The sequence below is a fragment of the Gopherus evgoodei genome, chromosome 9 (assembly GCF_007399415.2).
Source record: "Gopherus evgoodei ecotype Sinaloan lineage chromosome 9, rGopEvg1_v1.p, whole genome shotgun sequence".
Classification (NCBI taxonomy): domain Eukaryota; kingdom Metazoa; phylum Chordata; order Testudines; family Testudinidae; genus Gopherus; species Gopherus evgoodei.
The window spans coordinates 52,596,683-52,619,217 of NC_044330.1; the positions used below are offsets into that span (position 1 = coordinate 52,596,683).

The window sequence follows — 22,535 nt, forward strand, 5'->3', positions numbered from 1 at the left end:
TAAAGACCCCTTGAATAATATCAGTAAGGGCAGAATTTGGCTCAGGATATTTTTGTTTGTGGTTCAGAGAAGGCTAAGAGGTGATTTGATTAGAGTCTATAAGTACCTAGAGAGAAGACTTCTGATGACATAGGGGTCTATAAACTAGACTCTAATCTAGAACAAGATCAGAGAACATCAGGGCTGGAAGGGACCTCAGGAGGTCATCTAGTCCAACCTGCTGCTCAAAGCAGGACCAATCCCCAGATGGATTTTTACCCCAGTTCCCTAAATGGCCCCCTTAAGGACTGAATTCACAACCCTGGGTTTAGCAGGCCAATACACAAACCACTGAGCTATCTTTCCCCCCTCCAAAAAAAAGGGGCAGAGGGGAAGCAGAGGGGGCAAAAGATTTATACCATCTGAAGATCCAATGGTTGGAAGCTGAAGGTAGATAAATTCAGGCTAGAAACAATGTGCCCATTTTTAATATCGAGGGTGATGAACCATTGGATCAGCTTACTGAGCAAAATGGTAGATTCTTCACTCCTTGAAGTCAGTACATCATGACTGGATGTCTTTGTAAATAATGCACTGTTGCTCAAAGAGGCGGGACAGGCTCCATGCAGAAGTCATGTTGGCCTGCATTAGAGGATCATAATGGCCCCTTCTCACCTTAGCATTGGACTCTATGGCCCACCAGGTGATTCCTGGGATTGCATTAATTTTCTGTCTGAGGCATCTCTGCTGGTGTGCAACTGGCACTGTATTCCCAGAGATGCCGAGCCAGTCAGCGTGCTAATGAGAGGCTCACGGCGTCAGCATTGCTGAAAGAGGACAGTGAGTGACTGGCAGCTGCTCAGCAATGGAAGCGTTTACTAGGAAAGGCTGGTGCAAGGGTCCTGGTGAGATACAGGGCAATGCTGGGGCTGGAACACAGGAAGGGGTTAGTGCCCTGTGGTATGTATATGAGAGACCAGTGTGCGGGTGGTGGAGAAGAGAGGCTGGTAGAAGGGAGAAAGATTCACAGGGCTGCAATGAGCTAAGATGACAGCGCAAGAGGTTCCTCAGCCTGAAAGCAACATTTCAGCTCCATAGGCCCCACCCAGAAATGGGCACTCTGGGCCCCTGCATGCCACCTCAATCACTATGAGACTGTACAGCAGATCTGGCAGGAAAGCTAAAGGCTTTTCCCCCAGAGCACGTGGTATATAAGCAGAAGCAGGGAGGCATGAGTGGGGAGGAGGAAAATACTGGCCCCAAGGAAGCAGGAGTCCAAGGACTCATGGAGGGTCACTTACCAAAGCTGCTCACTGGCTCTGCAGAGCTCTGGTAACTATCTGAACCTGCCTGTCTCCAGAGCCCCTGCAGAGGCTGATCTATCGGCTCGTTGTCTGGAGAGCTGTGGTTTCTAGCCAACGTCACTGCCCATCATCCAGGCTCTGATGATCTCATAGGCCAGGGATGCTGTTCCACAAGGATCTGGCACCTTCTATTCTATTCCATTCCAATTCTGACACCACTCTCACCACCGTATTAGCTGAGCTCCTTCCCTAACACATTATCCCCCAGTGAGAACACCCCAGCGCTTTTCCCTCAGGGATATAAACAGGGCTCTCCTCCAGCACAGCCCCAGGAATGCTCTGCCCACCCTCAGGGACTATATACCACTGGTGGGTGTTACCTGTTGTCTGGGCCACCTTGACCAGCCCCCGTCGGAAGATGTTCTTCAGCCTTGGCATCATGTTGAAGTTCTTAGCTCCCCCAGTCACAGAGATGAGCAGGTTGGGCACGTCGAGGCCCCAATGCTGAGTCATCAGCTGGTAGATAATGCATGGAGGGGTGTCCGCTGAGACGCGCACATACTGTGGGTGGTGGGTGGTGCAAAACACAGGGAAGGGAGGGAGTAAAACCCACTGCACCTACCCAGAGAGCAAAGCCAGCCAGGGACTCATCCTAGCCAACATGGGAAGAATCAAACTTCTTTCCTCTAGGCAGCTCCCTTCTCTCCCCACCCCAGTTCCTCACCTTCCTGTAAAGGACTAGGCCTGCGTGTAGAGGAACATCTCCCTCCACTGCCCCATGCATCACCTCAGGGCCAGTCCAGCCTGGCAGCTGACTCTGTCACCGCACAGTATCCCCGAGGCGACAGATTCCCCCTTCCAAGGAGAGGCTGAGATGACAGCACGACGTATGCTACTGCTATTCTAGTGCCAGGTCCTGGGGAGTGTGAGGTTGACTCAGAGCTGGATGCTGTACCTGTTCCCTCCCACTTCCATGAGATTCAGACCCCCAGGAGTCTGAGGCAGGAGAAGTGGAGGAGGTTGCACACTGAATCTTGATCCACCAAATGGCTTCAGAGGAGGCCTCAGATTTACTTGTCCTGGTCCTGGTCCTCCTCCCCTCTCCCCAGAGCTGCTCCAGCTGTTGGTAGGGTGAACGAGGTGACCCCATCTGCCCCCTCCCTTTCTCTGCTGGGACCAGGGCTGCCTTTGGGGCCTCTCCCCATCTAGCATCAAAGGTAGGCAATGCGCCCATTCCATCAGCCGTAAGTGCTGAGCAGCAGGGTTTCAATATGGGATCCCTGTCCCCTAGACACTAGGGACTGACCCACCTTTCCCACCTTTGGTCCCAGACCCGCAAAGCTGATATCACCAAATGCGTCCGTCGGCATTTCTTGGATGTGCCTCTTGGGGTCCCATTCTTTCCCCAGGAAAACAGATGACTTTGTAGCCTCTTCCAGGTGCTGTTCCCTGGGGTAACCACATTCACACATGACCCTCCTGCAAGAAAACAGCATCAGCAACCCCCTGAACTCAGAAGGGGAGTCTCTGGCAGTTACAGGCAGATGAGTCCCTTGGCAATCTCAGACTGGAAGCAGTGGCAGTGGCTTACTTTGAAAATGCCCAATACCAGTCCCTAGGGAGGTTAAATCTCCTGCCCAGCTTGCTCATCGGCCATTGGCTATGGAGACAAAATCACTGTGAGGAAGAGATCATTGTGCATGGTAGAGTGCAGCAAAAATCAGCATTTCCATCCTGCAGGACATTCTGATATCTGGACATTGTTTTCACCCCAAATTAAGCCAAAATATATTTTAAAAATCGTGGAACAAAAAGTTCTGGAAAATATTGATTCAGAAATAGCGAATCATTTTGTTCTGAGATAGTTCAATGTTAAGCTACACATCCTGGTAGTGCTTTGCATTGTTTCTTGGGAGGTGTAGTTCTGGGTGCTTCATGTCCTAATGTCCCCAGTAGCAGGTCTCCATGGCAAGATTACATCTCCTTTAATGCACTGTAGTCAGCTCCCATGATGCACCACACAGGTCAGTCTGAGGGGATGCCACATGCTGCACCATGAGACATGTAGTCCAGCCCTAGAGCTCAGATCATAGGGGGAGAATCACTGGAACTACACCTCCCATGAGGCAATGCACCACTAAAGGGAAAAGAAGTCCAATGGTGAATGGACCCAAAATGAAATAATTCATGAAATATTTTTCCATTAGGATATTGAAAAATTTAGGCAAAATAGAAATTTTCTCATAGAAAATTTTAACTTTGTGGAAACTGCATTTTCCATCAAAAATTCGTTTTGATTGAAAATTCCCAACCAGTTGTAGTGCAGAGTGCTTTGCACCACTGACTTGTTAAGTGTGGTAGAAGCTCACTAATCTGCACAGTGGTCCAGGAGACTTGATGCACACTGCTCAGTGCTGTGAACTAGTCAGTAGGTGAACAACCATAATCAGGAGTCACACCTGCATTGCAGAAGGAACCCAAGGTTTCCTATTATTATAGCTGACAATGCTTCATAACAATGTAACAAGCCAAGGCTTGTGGCTAAGCACTGGACCGATTCGCTGTGCGAGCTCAAGCCTCAGCTCTGTGGATCTCAGCTCCAGAACTACTAAAAGGGGATAACGGTTTTTCCAGTCTCTGTCTATTTGGTTTGTCAGCTCTTTGTGGCAGGGGCTGTCTCTTACTATGCACAGCGCCTAGCACAATGGCGCCCTGATCTCAGTGGGACCTTTAAATGTTACAATAGTAATACATTACTATAATATATTTTCCTGAAGTAAATGCAACCTCACTACAGTGATCAGCAATGTGCAGTGGGAACACTGGAGATTTTATGAGGATTACCTATGTTTGCAACTTTGTACAGTGACACTTAGCACAGTCCTACTGTATTCATTAGCTAGGATTCAAGCCTTTCCCCTTAGCCCCATGTTTAGAAGCCGTCTCCTCCATCTCCTGTTGCCTGGGAGAGCAGCTGCCCAGATTTTGATGCTGACATTATATTAGAGCTGCTCAACAATTTTGTTGGATTTTTGACTAAAATAATGTTTTTGTGAAAGCATCTGCCTTCTGCAGAAAAATTCAGTTTTCTGTTCAAACACAGAACACACAAAAAACTGAAATGTTTTGGCTACCCCCCGCCCAAATTTTTATCTGGAAATACTGCTGCAGAGCCTTATTGGAGTTATAGTTCAGTTTCTTTATATCTCCATTCACTTGTACGTGTGGAGCTCCCCAGCTGGACTACACCTCCCATGGTGCACCATCACCAGGTACTCTCATGCTGCACCAGCTTCCCTCTCCAAGAAAGGAGACTGTGGTGTGTCATGGGAAATATCCAACCAGACAGCTCAGCCTATAAATAATAATAATTCCTATAATGCTTAGCTGTTTATATAGTGCTTGCCATCAGAAGATCTCAAAGCACTTTTCAAAGGGTGGTAACTCATACGTATAAGTATACATTGTCAGTTTAAAGAAAGAGAGCGAGGGTAGCCATTCATGCATTCCCAGAAAACATGGTACTTCTGGGAATGGGATGGACCCACCACTGCTGACATGACCTTGCACTCATGGTGAGTGTAAGGTCACACCACTTGGAGGACATCATTTGGAAGAGTATGCCACTCCACTCCCACTGGTGTGACCTTACACTCAGCTGAATGGCCTGCCTGATGGGAGGCACCAGAACTACAACTCCCATGAGGCATCATGGCTGTATTTGCAAATCAAAATATATCCGTTTTCAGATTTCCACCAAAAAATCCCAATTTTCTGTAGAAAATTTAAACAAAAACTACATTTTTTATTTCTGTTTCCATCAAAGTTTTCCACAGGAATAAGAACAACATTTTTCAACCAGCTGCGCTTAGCATTGTAGAATAAGCTGAAGAAACACAACATTTCTTCTCCAGGAAATCTTTCTCTGTATTCTCTTTGTGCAGCTCCCAGACCATCATTGCACTCCTCTCCTTGTAGCAGAAATGGGCTTAACACTGGATGTTGACTCTACTTTCCTGCAACGTGGGTGGAAAGCAAGAAGCAGATGGAAGGGGGAAAACATCAGTGCATTTGACTTACCCAGTATCTGACATTTGGGAACTTTCAACAAAGTACACACACTCCTTCTTCTTGATGTTTTCAGGAATCCACGAGCTGAGATTCTCCTAATGGGTGGAGAGAATAAGGGAAACAGCAGACCTAAACGGTTTCAGACAAAGACCAGATTACATAGGTTCCTACAACTGATCCACAGAAAAAGGGGCACATCACAGATTCAGCGTGCAATGCCTCGCAGCCAGTACATAGAGAAACAAAGGTCATAACAGCAAAAAACCCAAGGGGAATTTGACAATTTCAATTAGACAGATAGCAGAGTGAAGACTCTGCCAGCACACTGTGTACCAGACAGACAAATGTGTGCCCAAAACTGAGGATGGCGAGACACGAAGGAGCAGTGAGGGCTGAGTCTAATAGCTTATTCACACTTTGAATGTGTTGCGGGTTAACTTGAGTTATTTCATGTTAAATTGGTGGCAGGGCCGGCTCCAGGCACCAGCTAATGAAGCAGGTGCTTAGGGCGGCCAATGGGAAGGGGCGGCGTGTCCAGGTCTTTGACGGCAATTCGGCGGCGGGTCATTCAGCCCCTCTCGGAGTGAAGGATCTGCTGCAAAATTGCCGCTGAGGAATGAAGCAGCACAGTAGAGCTGCTGCTGAAGTGCCACCAATCACGGCTTTTTTTTTTCTTTTCCTTCGCCACTTGGGGCAGCAAAAAAGCCTGAGCCAGCCCTGATTGGTGGGGGCTTTGTCTGGTCAAGCAGGAAGAAAGGAGTTGTGGCTCCTTTAAGGAATCCCCACTCCTTAGGGTTGGAAGGTGGGTAGAGGGATGGGGCATCACCTGAGCTGGGGTTGGCCAGAGGGGCTCAGGTGAGCCACTGATCCCTGCAGACAAAGGTTAAGGAATGTGAATGCCCTGCCCTTTCTCATTCCAGAAGCATCAGAACAGCTCTGGGACTGAGAGTGATGCCGTTAGGGGGTTTGTTTTCACCTTGTGTGAATTGGATTGGCAGAACGGTTCCCCTCCATGTGTCCACGTCTCCCAGGGCACTTTGTCTGTCTCCCTGGCTATTGGAGAAAAGCAGGTAATGACTCTAACTACTACCTCCTCCAAATGATACTCTGTTCCTGGACTGAGAAGCCCTTTTAGCCTACTCCCACCAACCCACGTCTGGGCTCAGAGCATCTCCTGGTTATGCCTCTGACTCTTACACATGGTCAGTGTATTTGCTGGCCTCCCCCTAACCTTGGCTTGGTCTAAACTTGCCTTTTCATTATTGCCAGTGGCAAAGTGAGCCTTCCCCTTGCTCTTACAGAAGGCACTATTGCTGCGTCTGAGGTTGGGAACCATTTCGAGGTCACAAATCTTAGGATGCACAACGCAGCTGTCTCCCTCATCAGGGCAGACTCCATTCAGCTCTGGGCGTAGCATTCTGATTTGCATGCCACTCCCAGCTACAGGCAGGTCTCTCGTCACCCTCAACGCAGCCTCTTGAGTTTGTTATGCCGAGAAGTACTGAAATGCAATGAAACAGAAAATACTAAACATGCATCAGAAACACGAGGACACTTGAGCTGGTGCTTGCTGCTAGGAGAACACCCCTTACCATGAATCCTCTCCCTCCAATCCCAGCATGCTTTGGGCTTTGTTTCAGATGTGAACTAGACCAGCTATGCATGTCACGCAGCACAGACTTCTAAATTCATCTATTGTTTTCCTATTCATTCAGGCCCTGAATGATCACAGAATCATAGAAATGTAGGGCTGGACAGGACCTCAAGCAGCCATCTAGTCCATCCACTGACCAAATAAACCTAGACCACTCCTGAGAGGTGTTTGTCCAACCTGTTTTTTAAAACCTCCAATGAGGGGGATTCCACAACCTCCCCACGTAACTTGGTCCAGTGTTTAACTATTCTTATAATTAGAAAGTTCTTCCTAATATCTAAACTAAATCTCCCTTGCTGCAAATTAAGCCAATTAAATTATGAGATAGGGAAGATTTTAATTAAAAAAACAAAACAGCAACATACACTGCATCTAAATGTAAGTGTTTGTATCAATATGTATGCCTAGTTGTGGGCTTATATCTATATCATCAACAGCTGAGTTGTTAATTTTTTATCTATCACCCATGGCATATGACCCAGAGACACAACCACAGACCATTCTCCAAGTCAGACATTCATTATTAACCATAGATACTGCCATCTTCTTTGTTATTCTCCATACACAGAGCAGAGATTCAACTCCTCACTCAGCTCAACACCTCATATCTCCCACACACAGCCCAGAAATGATACCTTGCTCACCCCAAGCCATTATTCCACCAAATGGGAAAATACCCACTCTATCTGAGCCACCCTCTCTCTATAGATTAGAAATCCCATGTCTTCTCTATTCACCCTGCGGGGGTGGGTCAAGCACCTTCCAGCTACCCACCAGCTATCCACCTTCATCCAGTTCGCTCTCCACATACAGATGAAACCCTTAGTTACCCTGCACCACACCCAGCTAGTATGTTACTTGTTCTGTCTTTAGAATGTCAGGTAGCCAGAGTGCATGATCCCTCCTGTAGCATCCTCCAAGCTCACCCTGACTCCCAGATCCCCCGGGGTGAGATGTAGGCACGCTGCTCATGGGAGCCCTGCTGGACTGACAGACTCCACCTGTAGCTGTGGTCTAAAGCCACAATTGCGCCCTCAGTGCTAAGAGGCTAATTTCATTCATGTCTGTGGAGCACTTTAAGATCCTCAGATGGAATATGCTATAAAAGAGCAAAGTGTTATGATTATTATTTATTCATTCACCTGGTAGAACGATTCAGCCTCCACCACATCACAGTCTGTCTGGGTCATGAGCAAATAAGCCAGTTTTCCAACAAAGGGATAAGATCAAATGTTGTAGTCTTGATGTATAATTGTTTTCTTAGATGTGCTAATTTTTTTTGTCTCCCTCATTAAGGCCTCTGAGATGCTACCAGATGCTATTGCTAATTCAGTAGGTGGCACAATATGGGACCAGTGCCTCAGTATGGCACTAGCTGGTGTAACTGTGCTGCAAATGCCATGTTTCACATGAAATATTGTTGTAAAAATAAGTTCCTGTCCTCTTTTGCTCTCTGGCACTTTCCATAGATTTCAGACCAGAAGGGACCACTGTGATCATCTAGTATGACCTCCTGTGTAACACAAGTCATAGGACTGCCCTGAATTTACTCCTGTTTGAACTAGAGCAGATCTTCTAGAAAAACAAATAACCATCCAATCTTGATTTAAAAATGGCCAGTGATGGAGTATCTACCACAACTGTGGGGAAACTGTGCTAATGGTTACCTACCTTCACTGTTACAAATGCATGCCTTTTTTCTAGCCTGAATTTACCTAGCTTCCAGCTTTTGGATCTTGTTACAACTGTGTCTCTAGACTCAAGAGCTTCTGATTATCTGATTTCTGCTCCTCATAGAGGCACTTGCAGACTGTGAACAAGTCACCCCACAACCTTCTCTTGGTTAAGTGAAATATATTGAGTTCCTTGAGTTTATGTAAAGCCCAGTGGGTCTTAAACCTAGCCCGGCAGAGTTGCTAGGCAGCAAACAGCACCATGCTACCACCCAGCAGAAGCTGTAACCAGCTCCAGCTGCACTACCCACAACCAGCTGTGGACACAGCCCCTGGGAAGTCCCATCTCAAGGGAACAGACAGGCAGCAACCTCATAGCTCCTGACTGGCTCCCTGCCATATATAAACCCCAGGGATATTCCAGGAAGTCTCTAGCTAGCAGTGTGGATCTCCTATAACTACTATTACCATTCCTACTTCTGAACTCCTGGCTTTGGCTTGATTTGGGCCTTGCCTCCTTACCCAGACCTTGACACTTGACCTTTGGTATTGACCCTAGCCTGGAACCTAACTACAGACTCCTCTGCTACTCTCAGCCTCAGGTTTGACCCAGCTCTGACCTTTGGTCCTGACTACCCTGGTTAGAGTCCTGACAGCCTATCACTATAAGGCATGTTTTTTAATCCTTTAATCATTCTCATGGTTCTTTATTGAACCCTCTCCAACTTATCAACATCCTTCTTGAATTGTGGGCACCAGAACTGGACGCTGGTAACAGTTGCACCAGTGCCAAATACAGAAGTAAAATAACTTCTCCACTCCCACTTGAGATTCCCCTGTTCATGAAGGGTTGCATTAGCCCTTTTGGTCAGAGAGTTGCATTGGGAGCTTGGGTACAGCTGACTATATACCATGACTGCCTATTCTTTTTCAGACTCAGTGCTCCCCAGGATAGTCCCTCGTCCTGCGTGTCCTCCATTCTTTGGACCTAGATGTATGGCTTTATATTTGGTTGTATTAAAATGCATGTTTGCTTGTGCCTAGGTTGCTCTGTATCAGTGACCTGCCCTCTTTATTTACCACTCCCCCAGTCTTTGTGTAGAATAGCTACTTTATTAACCTCTGAGTCCTAGTCACACTGCTTTCTGCCTATTGTACTTACACTCCCCGTGCATTTCCAGACTGCATCTTGTATCCTAAAGTGGTGCCTAGCCTTGTTGTGAACAGTTGTACAGGTGCAGTATTCCACCCCAGAGGTAGCTGCAATGCATCCCGGGGGAAGTGAGTCCTCTGTGGTTGTGTTTGATAATCTCAAAGGAAATAGGCTGGACATTGAGAGGCAAAGACTAAGAAGGCAACAATAGTTAATCCTTGATGGTATTATACCTTAACAGTAGCAACTCCTACTGCTAAGCTTGCCTAACATTTCTAATTATAACCCCAGGCTGGATTGCTTTGCCAGGTGTTCAGACTGCAATTTTCTATGCTTGCTCTCTGCCTCAGGCTGAATTTTCTTTTGGAAGAGTTCAGTCATTTCTGCCACAGTTGGGAATAGAATCCAGGTCTCTGCTATCCTAACGAGTCTTGTGGATAAGGGAGAAGTGGTGGATGTGGTATACCTAGACTTTAGTAAGGTATTTGATACAGTCTCACATGATATTCTTATTGATAAACTAGGCAAATATAATTTAGATGGGGCTACTATAAGGTGGGTGCATAACTGGCTGGATAACCGTACTCAGAGAGTAGTTATTAATGGCTCCCAATCCTGCTGGAAAGGTATAACAAGTGGGGTTCCACAGGGGTCTGTTTTGGGACCAGCTTTGTTCAATATCTTCATCAACGATTTAGATGTTGGCATAGAAAGTACGCTTAATAAGTTTGCAGATGATACCAAACTGGGAGGAATTGCAACTGCTTTGGAGGACAGGGTCATAATTAAAAATGATCTGGACAAATTGGAGAAATGGTCTGAGGTAAACCGGATGAAGTTTAATAAAGACAAATGCAAAGTGGTCCACTTAGGAAGGAACAATTAGTTTCACACATACAGAATGGGAAGAGACTGTCTAGGAAGGAGTACAGCAGAAAGGGATCTAGGGGTTATAGTGGACCACAAGCTAAATATGAGTCAACAGTGTGATGCTGTTGCAAAAAAAGCAAACATGATTCTAGGATGCATTAACAGGTGAGTTGTGAGCAAGCCACGAGAAGTCATTCTTCCGCTCTACTCTGCGCTGGTTAGGCCTCAACTGGAGTATTGTGTCCCGTTCTGGGCACCACATTTCAAGAAAGATGTGGAGAAATTGGACAGGGTCCAGAGAAGAGCAACAAGAATGATTAAAGGTTTTGAGACATGACCTACGAAGGAAAGCTGAAAGAATTGGGTTTGTTTAGTTTGGAAAAGAGAAGACTGAGAGGGGACATGATAGCAGTTTTCAGATATCTAAAAGGGTGTCATCAGGAGGACGGAGAAAACTTGTTCACCTTAGCCTCTAATGATAGAACAAGAAGCAATGGGCTTAAACTGCAGCAAGGGATATTTAGGTTGGACATTGGGAAAAAGTTCCTAACTGTCAGAGTGGTTAAACACTGGAATAAATTGCCTAGGGAGGTTGTGGAATCTCCATCTCTGGAGATATTTAAGAGTAGGTTAGATACATGTCTATCAGGGATGGTCTAGACAGTATTTGGTCCTGCCATGAAGACAGGGGACTGGACTCGATGACCTCTCGAGGTCTCTTCCAGTACTAGAGTCTATGAATCTATGAAAATTTACCCTAGTTCTCAGCTGCTTAGCTCCACAGCTTCTCAGGCAGAAGAAGGAAGGGAAAGGTGCCACCTCTACTTGGCTATATGCCTGTGAAATGGGGCTACGCCTGCATAGGTTGCCCATAGTTTCTATAGCCCAGATTTTAAAAGGTATTTAGGATCTAGGCATATGTCTTGCATTCCCCTCTCCAGTGGCCGGTCCGCAGAAGAGCTCACACCCTTCTGTCACCGGTAACTAATGGAGTTAGCCCTTAGCTCAAGTGGTGGAGGGCTGTGTTATGGGGGTGAAGACTATGGACTGATAGCCCTGTTGATGCCTGGTGGTTTTCTCACTGTTGAAATTGATAGATTGTGCATCTTTCTTTTAAAATAACCTAGGAAATGACATACAATAAACTAGATTAACATTCTTCTAATCAGCTTACAAAATCAAGCACTGAAAAATTAGGAAACACCAAAACGAAGAAAAATCCATGCAAACTTAGTTCAGGTCTCTTGTGCCTGAGGATGCTGTCTTTAATGATCACATGCTATTTCCCTCCCCCCGAAACATTGCCTCATTCAGTGCACGGGCTGGATGGTGCTCCCTGAATGCATTGGAGTTAAGCGGTAAATGAAGCTACAGTCAGTAGAACCCCTTGCTTTTTCACTGCAAAAGTTGGAAAGTGTGTCAGGAATGAGGCAGAAAACTACAGGAGGAATGAGAATGGGCATGTGGTTAAGGCAGCTGATTGCCACTAAGGAGACCTAGGTTCTGGCCTTTGCTCTCCTCCATGCAGATGTTGGCTAGATCATCACACCAAACGTTTCCACAAGTAGCCGCCAGTTCTCTACTTCTCATTTTCTGCCCGTTTAACCAGAGATACATCATTTAAGGGCTGAGCGTTCACACGTGGGACTGAAGTCAATGGGTTCTGTGGGTGATTGGCCCCTATGAAAAATCAGCCACTTGAGATAAAATTTTCAAAACCATTGAAATAATTTAGCAACTTACATCCCACTTTCAAAAGTGACTTAGGGGCATGCAGGAGCTGAAATACCATTGACTTGCAGAGAGACTTGGGCTTCTTCGGCCCAGATCCTCAAAGGCTTTTAGGTACCTAACTCCCATTTCTCCCATGGATGTCAATGGGAGCTAGATACCTAAGTGCCTTTGAGCATCTGAGCCCTGTGTGCCTAGCATTCTTTAGAAAATGGAACATAGGCTCCTAAGTCACTTAGCTGCGTATTATTATTCCCAGGTGTCCAATGGGACTGCCAAGATCAAAAGCAGGAAAAAATGTACACTGCCTTTTGAGGACCTCACTGATGGGTGTCTCAAGCTAGGCTCCCATAGGTAACATTTTCAAAAACTGCTATCTCACAGGGAGTCATAAAGACAAAGTCACTAATATTTGGAATGAAGCACTCAGGTACTGTAGTAATAAGCAGGCCCAGAATCTGATAATTCTGTATTTAGTGCCTATTTGGGTTGGTTTGCAGTAAATAAGGCCTGAGGGTTACACACTGAATGATGAGTGGAGAGAGAGAAATATTGAGAAGCTGCCTCATTCCCAGCGTACTAGCCACCCGCTGCATGGAATGAGGCACGGACATTTTAGGGGGGAGAAACAGTATATTAGCTAAAGAGGGCCTTGGCCTACATCAAAGAAATCCTGAGCATGCACTAGAGATGGTTGAACATAATCACAGTTAGTTAATATTTTGCTCAGTGCCTCCATCAAACAGCAGAAGGCAATCCCATCTCATCCTCTCAGGTATCTACTTGTATAGATGTTGGAAAAAGGGGTAGCGTGGTGCTGAAAGGGAGTATAGTAACTCACAAAAGGTCCAGGATTGTCCCTGACTCTTTAAAAAGGTGTCCCATTTCCATGTCCTTCACTTCATCAGGCTCAGCACAGCTCCAGCTGCTACCATCCCTGCATATCACACAAAGTACCTCAGCCACACTAGCTTCACAATTTCCCACTACCCAGGGGAGCAGGGCTGACAAAAATTTGGTCTCCAGGCCAGAAAAAACCTCCCAAGGAAAACTCCCTCTGCTGAAGATTCCCTGCAAGTAATCAAGGCTCTGCTTGCACTGGGTGGAGAAGTGGGTCACTGCTTTAGGGGCCCCAGTGGCATAGTCCACCAGCACTAGGAGAGACCTGTTTGCTCTCCAGGCAGGTTTATCCACAACAGCCATACCAATTCCCTGCAAAAGACACTATATGATAAGAATCAGTTTCTAAAGCCATTTGTATCCATCTCCCCCATCTCCTATCCACTGCTCCAGGACTTGCACTCTAGTTCTACAGCCTTATATGCCCTGGGACAATAAAAGATCCAAGTTTCCCTTTGCCTGGTTTGCTGGGTGCCTGTTTGTTACTGGTGTAATGTCCAGCAATTTGGACTGGTATTTGTGAGGCACCCCTCATTGCTTACGGATCAGGAGCCCGCTGGCTGCAAGGAAGATTCTGCTCTCCAAGGACTCGCTCTGTGCGGCTGGGCTGGCTGGTTATCTGTGGGAGCTCCCCATCTGTGCCTGATCTCACGACGGAACCCTCCGTTAGCTGTTCCGGCCGAGTTCTGGCTAGCCTGGGGACTGTATTCAGTAATCCCATCCACGGGGAAGGATCACCATCATTTAAAGTGCTACAGCCAGCATGTGTCGATGTGGGTAGGGCCAGGCTCTGCCCTGATAACGGTTAGCTGTGGCCATGTAGCCCCCTGACCCTTGGCCACTTCTCTTTTACCCTGGCTGGGAAGCATGTGTTCCTCAGACTCCAGCTTAGCAGCGGTGATGGCCCATGCATGGAGCAAATGAGTTATAAGCACAGTGGGAGTGGAACACCTTTCATATTAAGCCATTTCCCAGCATGTGTAGGGCACAACAGCTATCAGCCTGGACCCTGACCTGGGTCCCTCTTCCTTGTGCTGTTCACTGAATTGCCAAGTGAGGGTTAATGCAGCCATGGGGGTGGAGGGTGGGAGTGCTGAGCTGCCAGCCAGGGGCTGTGAGAGTGTTCATAGCTGCCAGAGCCTGGGTGACCAGGCTGGAGAATCTAGCTGCTGAGGATATGGCTGGTACAGTACAATACGGGGGGAACATGAACCGTTGCAGAGAGGTCCCTAGTCAGCCAGGGAACGCCATTACACTGCAAGTAGAGCACCACTCAGTATAATGTCAAGAGCCCCAAGGCAGCCTTCAGACTGGGCTGCTCCTACCTAAGTTCCCTCTAAGCTGCACAGCCACGCAGTAACCTATTAAGCGCACTCCAGCTGCAGCGAGGAGAGATGTCTCTCCCCCAGCCCCAGACCTGCCATGGCTTGAGGAGAGGCACCTCTCCCATGGCCCCAACCCGATCCGGACCTGCTGTAGCCAGGGGAGAGGTGCCTATCCCATGATCCCAGGTGCTGCTCCAGGGAGAGAGGGCTGGGGGCAGTCCCCACTGTAGCCCTGGGGCAGCCTGTGCCCCAAACCTCTCATCCCTGGCCCCACCCCAGAGCCCTCACCCCCAGCAAGAGACCTCAGCCCAACCCTCTGCCCCAGTCCTGAGCCCCTCATCCCCAGCCCCACCTCAGAGCCCGCACCCCCAGCCAGAGACCTCACCCCAACCCTCTGCCCCAGTCCTGAGCCCCTCATCCCCAGCCCTACCTCAGAGCCCGCACCCCCAGCTAGAGACCTCACCCCAACCCTCTGCCCCAGTCCTGAGCCCCTCATCCCCAGCCCCACCTCAGAGCCCGCACCCCCAGGCAGAGACCTCACCCCAACCCTCTGCCCCAGTCGTGAGCCCCTCATCCCCAGCCCCACCTCAGAGCCCGCACCCCCAGCCAGAGTCCTCACCCCCTGCATACCAACTCTTTACCCCAGCCCTCAGTCCCTCATCCCTGGCCCCACCACAGAGCCTGCACTCTAGCCAGAGCCCTCATACCCCTAGACCCCAACCCTCTGCCCCAGCCCTGAGCCCCCTCCCACACTCCAAACCCCTCGGTCACACATCACCTCCATACTGGTGCACATAACAAAATTCATTACGCACATGAGTGGAAAAAATTAGAGGGAACACTGGTTCCCACTAAATAAAGGTACCTGTTCAGTCGGTCTGTTTTCAATGGCTCCCCACCATATCACCCCTTATCCAGCTCCAGGCAAAAAACACCCTCCATGCCTTCAGAGGGCTCCCAAGTCTGTCTCTGTCCCCAGAGCGCAGCAGAGTTCTCTTGGAGTGGCTGCCTCTTGCCCCATCTCACCCTGGGACCACTCCCCTCTCCATAGTTCACCATTGGCTCTCTTTGTGCAGAATGTTCCAAGACTCGAGGGTTATGTGCACAGTGGCCTTGTGAAATGAGGAGCAGTGGTGTTCTAGGAATAGGCTGGAGTCAGCAGCAGGAAGGGCCATGGAAACAATGCATACAGTATGGAAATGCCCAGGTCATCATGGTGAGGAGATCACCATGCAGGTCAGGCTTACAAAAGCCCCTAGGGAACTGTGGTGCACCAGTCCCATTGACTTGAAGGGCCAGATTTTGCCAGCCTGGCCTTCCTTCTGTGCTTGCAATTATTTGTGGGCATCAGTGCTACCCTTTATAAGCCTAGCTACGTGTTACGCGGAGGGCTAAATGATGTCATCAAATGTGCCCATCATTGGTTGCTCCTACAAAATTGTGGGTCTGAAAAGCGAGGCCAGGATAAAACTTAGGCTTGCGACAAACCCTAAACTAGCCAGCAGTGCCTAGCATGCACAGCGCTCGCTGAAGGGCATTCACACAGAGCCCTCCAATGGGCACCATATACACAGGAACCTACAAAGAGAAAGCACAGGTGCATCTTCCGAAGTGGACATGCACACAGCCTATCTTACTGGGATCACACGTACATGGGAGCGCTCATGTGTCACATGCATACATGCACAGGGCATGGTGAGGACCCCAACGTGGTTTTGAATGCATGAAAGGGTTCTTGCAGTCTTGCCCTACAAAATAGTTGCAGGTAGCATGATTCCTGAGCAATTTTGGACAGCCCTCAGCAGCATTTCTGTCAGATTCTGTCCTTCTGCCGGGCACTGGGTGCTATTGACATTGTCTAGGACAGCAATTCCCAGCCTTTGCAGCTTCTAGGCCCTGGCTTAAGTTCTTGAAAATCTGCTAAGACCCGACACAGAAACTGTACATGCCAAACAATGTACCTGCCTGCACCTGCTGTGCATCCTCCTCCTGCATCTCCTGCTCAGACGTTCTTCAGTGCCAGGCATGGGGAAGGTCCCTTCAGCTCACCCTCCAGGCAGGTCATTTGACTAGTTGAGATCCAGGTGATGAGAGAAGAATCAGCTGAGGCATCTCTGAACTGACTGACTGCAGTTAGGAGGAGGAGACAGGGTTGCTGCTGGCAGCCTTCCAGCAAATCAGACTGCAGAAGCAGTCCCTAGACCTGCTAGGGAGCTTTAGGCATAAGGACAAATTCAGAGTTTGCTAGACCTTGGTGAGTCACGCACCCTTTGTAAACTGCAGAGGAACCCTTTCCATTCCACAGCCTGACAAGGCACTTTCTTTCTCCTGAGTAGCTTCAGCTTAGCAATGCAAATGATACTCCAAAATCTGAACCACTCTTCACAACTCTTAATCAGTGGCTTCTTTGTTATATACAAGGGCCCCATTTGCAAGAATACTAGCTGAAAAGAATAGCATATCCACTGCTTAGATGGAGACTTGGGTCCATTTATTTCCAAGCCTGGCAATTCCTGAGTACATAACCAATCTCACTATACTTAGCATTATATTCAGTAAACACTCTACTCTTGAATTACTGTTCATGGCAATAAAGTCCCATTAAACATACATTCCCTCTCCTATTATGCAGTTGTGCTCTAAATGAGGTGTCTACACTGTGTTCTGCACTAGGTTAATCTTTTGGGTTCTCTCCCGAATTAACTAAACTTCCATTTAGTTTCCTTTCTGATTTCCTCCCTTTAATGGCCATGCCATAAAGCAAAGCTGAGCCAGCAAATGGCACTGTGTAGCAGCCAGATGGGTCTCCGGACTGAGCTCCTGCTCTGAGAAAGAGGCACAGAATAGCCAGGCTCTAGCTGCCCCTATATTGCAGCTCAACATGCCACACCGGGAGGTCTCAGCAGTCCCATCGCAGCGCCATGCTCCTTATTTTCAAAAGGGGAAGATGATTTTTTTTCCAGACATCGTTGTAGCTTCCTAATGCACAAGGCAAAGCTTAGGACTGCCAACTTTCTAATTGCACAGAAATGAACACCCTAACCCCACCCCTTCCTGAGGCCCCACCCCCTGCCCTGCCCCTTCCCCGAAGTCCAGGCTCCACTTACTACATTGCCCCTCTCTCAGTGGCTTGCTGTCCCCCACCCTCACTCACTTTCACTAGGCTGGGGCGGGAGGTGGGGAGGGCTCTAACTGGGGGTGCAGACTTCAGAGCGGGGCCAGAAATGAGGGGTGCAGGGTGCAAGAGGGAGCTCCAGGCTGAGGCAGGGAGTTGGGGTGCAGGAGAGGGTAAGGGCTTTGGCTGGGGGTGCAGACTCTGGGGTGGGGTTGGGGATGAGGGGTTTGAGGTGCAGGAAGGGACTCTAGTCTAGGGGGTGGGGCTGAGGGATTCGAAGTGCAGGGGGGAGCTGTGGGTTGAGGCAGTGGGTTGAAGTGCAGGAGAGGGTATGGGTTCTGGGCTGGTGGTAAAGGCTCTGGGGTTGGGCTGGGGATGAGGGGTTTGGGGAGCAGGAGGGGCTCTGGGCTGGGGGTGGGGCCGAGGGGTTCAGGATGTGGGGGGGCTCTGAGCTGGGGTTTGGGTGGGGGGAGTGAGGGCTCTGGAGTAGAGTTGCGGGCTCTGGGGTGGAGCCAGGGATGAAGGGCTTGAGTTGCAGGAGGGGGCTCCAGGTTTGGGGGGGCCTTAGGGCTGGAGCAGGGAGTCAGAGCTCATGGTTGAGGCAGAGCTTACCTTGGGCGGCTCCCAGTTGGCAGTGCTGTGGGTCTAAGGCAGGTTCCCTGCCTGACCTGGCACCATGCTGCGCCCCAGAAGCAGCCAGCAGGTCTGGCTCGTAGGCAGGGGGGCCAGGACACTCCATGCGCTGCTCTCACCCACAGGCTCTGCCTCCGCAGCTCCCATTGGCCTGGTTCCTGGCCAATGGGAGTGCAGAGCCAATGCTCGGGGCAGCGCACGGAGCCCTGTGGCCCCCCCACCTAGGAGCTGGACCTGCTCCCCACGTCAGGGGCACAGCACAGAGCCAGGAGAGCTAGGAACTAGCCTGCCTTAGACCCGCAGCACCGCCAACCAGACTTTTAATGGCCCAGTCAGTGGTGCTGACTGGAGCTGCCAGGGTCCCTTTTCGACCAGGCTTTCCAGTCAAAAACCGGACATCTGGCAACCCTAGCAAAGATGTCTGGTGAAAGATCATGTGTCCCTACAGAACAGAGCTGGGAAGAGAAACATCTCTAGCTACAGAGCATAGGATGACATGGCCTTGCTCTGGGACTTAAATACCATGAGGCAATTCATTTACATTTCTGTTGGGGATAAGACCTCAGTGGAGGATCAGGCCCTCTGCACCTAGGTACTGAGGGTACAATAGCACTTCTCTCCCGTGCAGGGTGTGGGGGCAGGGGGAGCGCATAACACATGGGCAATGGGTAGATCCTGGGGCTGGGCCAGTGCACGTTCTGCAGCAGGAAGCAGGGAGGAGGGAGTGAAGCCCCCAGAATGTGAAAAGCCCAACAGTTCAGAGCCTGCTGTCCCTTCTACCCTACCCTCCCATGCACAGTGTAGCAGTCCAAACTGTTCCTTTCTCCTCTGTCCCCTCCCTAAACCCCCAGTACTTCCATGTGTGATGGAAGGGGCCAGCTCTTGCCAAGGCTTTAGGCCTCAGCTGAGCACAGACAAATTCATTGCTGGAAACCATACTAGCTCACCTCTGCAGTATGACTAAGATGGGTATTGGACTTCTAACAATGGGGTTAGCCTTTATGAAATGCTTGTATGTTGCTGCATGCGTTAATCTCACTTATAATATCTTTATCATCTGCTATAAGATAATAGTTGCTTTGCAACTGTAACAAAAGTTTGGTCAGGAACTATGAACCTGTCGGGAGGGATTGTCTCCTGCTCATCAGGATGGTTATCAAAACTAAATGGGCCATTGTGGGACATCACAATACAGGACAAAGACTTTGTTAATTGCCCCTTCACACCCAGGAAGAGTGTGTAAAAGGGCTCATCGCATCACCTTGAATTTTGAAAGAAAGATATAAAAATAGCTGACAAGAAAATTATTCATCTCTTTTCTGTTCAGACTCTCAGGGCTGGAGCTAGGAAACAGAAAGCAGAGATTCCCATGGTCATACTAGATTAGCCCTAAAAGACATTCAGTGCTGCTGACCGATGAACGGTACAGAGTTTAAGGGTAGAAGTTTCTGGTTATCAGGGAATAACATACAGACTATCAAGGGGTGCAAAGTTTGGTTTAAGATCAGATGGCGTAAGGAATACATAATCTGCAATATCCCGGACTGGGGGTAAATGGTTAATGAGTCAAAGTACAGACATTGAGATATGAGGGTATGTTGTTCATAGAATGGCTATGTTCAGGTGTGGAGTATAATGAGTGGATACAATGATGAGGATGGATTGACCCTCATTTGGTGAGATTTAACGTTCAGTGTAGGGTGACCAGATAGTCCCGATTCTTGGGTCTTTTTCTTATATAGGCTCCTATTACCTCCCACTTGGTTCCGATTTTTCACACTTGCTGTCTGGTCACCCTAGTTCAGTGAGTTTATGGTTCCAGTTCATATTGTCCAACGGATAAAGTCTCTTGGTCCTTTTCTTGTAGTCAATGCACAATGTCACTGCAGCTCATGCCTCCTGGTACTGCCAGTGGCTGGTGATGTGTTCGGTGTAGATGTTCCTGGACCGTTGGATGGTGTCTGAGACCATGAGGTGATGCATGAGCCATGTGTAACATCAACCGATCCTGCAGGTCCGCAGCACACTCTCGTTGCAGGGGTCCCAGGCGTCCAGGACTCAGACAATCAGGGCATCCATCTGCACCTTGTAGCCCTTCGCTCTCAGGGTGTTGGCCAGGGAAGCATACTTTTCCAGCTTATGAGCTTGGGCTTCGCGAAAGGCCAGGGTCCTGTTCTCAAAGGAGACCGTGACATTGACAAGGATGATCTTTTTCTGGGCCTCATTGGTGACGACGATGTCAGGTCATAGCTGGCTGTCGGTACCCGGGGATGGCACACCTCCCCCAGGTGCGGTGCGATGGCTTTCACCAGGCAGTTCTGGATGGTGTTGTGGTGCAACTGCCAGGCTCTAGAGTGGGGCTTGCAGCTGCACAGGACAAGGGGCAGTGTCTCATTGGAGTAGCTGCACTTCCTGCAACGCTTGTCGCAGTTCCCATGGCAGATAGCTCCGTTGAGCGGGACACAGTTGAGCTGGGCACGGTGGATGAACCACCAGTTGGTGAAATGGGTGAAGTTGCCCCTGGAGAGGAAGTGGTTGCTGGCATCCCACTTGCTGGTCAACCAGGCTTTACCCTGGTCCAGTTTACACTTCTGGGTTTCCACGTACAGCGAGTGGATGGCAGCCTTCAGGGTCCTCTCCAGCCTGCCCCTGGCACTCAGGGTGACAATGGTGTTGTTAATACACCTCTCCTTAGTCACCTTTATAACCGCAGACATGAATTTCCTTCCTGCCTGTCAGCGAGGCTGTACGCATGGGTGCGGGGAAAACACCATGCTGATCCTGCTAGCCCAATCTTCTCCCACAAAGCATCCGTGCTGTTTTTTTTAGATCCATCAGCTGCATCCAACAGTCATAAACAGATAGCTAAGGGTTAATGTCTCTTTCACCTGAAGCACCTGACCAGAGGACCAATCAGGAAACCAGATTTTTTCAACTTGGGTAGAGGGAATTGTGTGTCTGAGGTCATTGTTTTCTGGCTGGCTGCTTTCTCTGAGCTTTGGAGAAGTAGTTCTGTTTTCTAATCTTCTGTTTCTAAGTGTAAGGACAAAGAGATCAGATAGTAAGTTATATGGTTTCTTTTCTTTGGTATTTGCATGAATATAAGTGCTGGAGTGCTTTGATTTGTATTCTTTTTGAATAAGGCTGTTTATTCAATATTCTTTTAAGCAATTGACCCTGTATTGTATCATCTTAATACAGAGAGACCATTTGTATTTTTTCTTTCTTTTTTATATAAAGCTTTCTTTTAAGACCTGTTGGAGTTTTTCTTTACTTCAGGGAGTCACTCTGTTGGGATTCACAGAGCTTGTGTCTGTGTATCTCTCCAGGAGCACCTGGAGGGGGGAAGGGAAAAAGGATTATTTCCCTTTGTTGTGAGACTCAAGGGATTTGGGTCTTGGGGTCCCCAGGGAAGGTTTTTCGGGGGGACCAGAGTGCCCCAAAACACTCTAATTTTTTGGGTGGTGGCAGCAAGTACCAGGTCCAAGCTGGTGACTAAGCTTGGAGGTTTTCATGCTAACCCCCATATTTTGGACGCTAAGGTCCAAATCTGGGACTAAGGTTATGATATGGTGTAGCAGTGGTGTGAAATAGACAGAATCCAGAAGCCAGTAGGAATATTATATTTTTCTTTTCTCTGCTAAGGGCTTTTTAGCAGAGAGAAGCAGTTTGGTTTTAAAAGGGAACCAGAGAGAATTTTTTTTTCTGCTCTCTCTGGCAGTTTGTGGCTTGCATGTTAAGCAAGAAGTCGTTAAGGGCTATCACGAGTCTTTTGTCACACAATAGCACTCCCATTGAGAGTCATACCAGCACTATATAAATGCAAATAAAGTGGTTTTTCAGGTTTACTTAACATTGAAGATTAGCTAAAGGCACTGTTGCTAGGCAGACTTCAGGAGGCAACAGAGAGCCTGCAGTTCAGAAGAGAAACACCGGAGGGCACCCCAACACAAGAAAACAGGAACCATGTCTACCAAGACAAAAATGGAGGCTGAAGGGCATTTCAAAGAAGCTGAACACAGGCGAGAGATGGAAAAACACAAACAGGAACTAGAAATAAAACAAAAAGAGATGGAGCTGAAAGAAAAGGAAGAAAGCATCAAACTGGCAGCCTTCCAAAGAGAACA

The 22,535-nt window shown here is 48.4% G+C and overlaps 1 protein-coding gene across 5 annotated transcripts in view; it reads right to left on the minus strand.

Annotated features, from left to right (window-relative positions):
- TRPM2 (transient receptor potential cation channel subfamily M member 2) overlaps nucleotides 1-16,758 on the minus strand; it is a 60,699-nt gene extending 43,941 nt beyond the window's left edge. For 3 of the 5 annotated variants that reach the window (XM_030575806.1, XM_030575802.1, XM_030575805.1), the window contains exons 1-5: nucleotides 16,622-16,758; nucleotides 6,607-6,855; nucleotides 5,364-5,449; nucleotides 2,594-2,762; nucleotides 1,664-1,844 (exon numbers count right to left, since the gene is read on the minus strand). In XM_030575806.1, the coding sequence (XP_030431666.1) occupies nucleotides 1,664-1,844; nucleotides 2,594-2,762; nucleotides 5,364-5,449; nucleotides 6,607-6,783 (613 nt within the window). In that variant the 5' untranslated portion in view covers nucleotides 6,784-6,855; nucleotides 16,622-16,758. The remainder of the gene's footprint in view (nucleotides 1-1,663; nucleotides 1,845-2,593; nucleotides 2,763-5,363; nucleotides 5,450-6,606; nucleotides 6,856-16,621) is intronic. The other 2 variants (XM_030575803.1, XM_030575804.1) reach the window with 2 other exon arrangements.
- Between the last annotated feature and the right edge of the window lie 5,777 nt (nucleotides 16,759-22,535).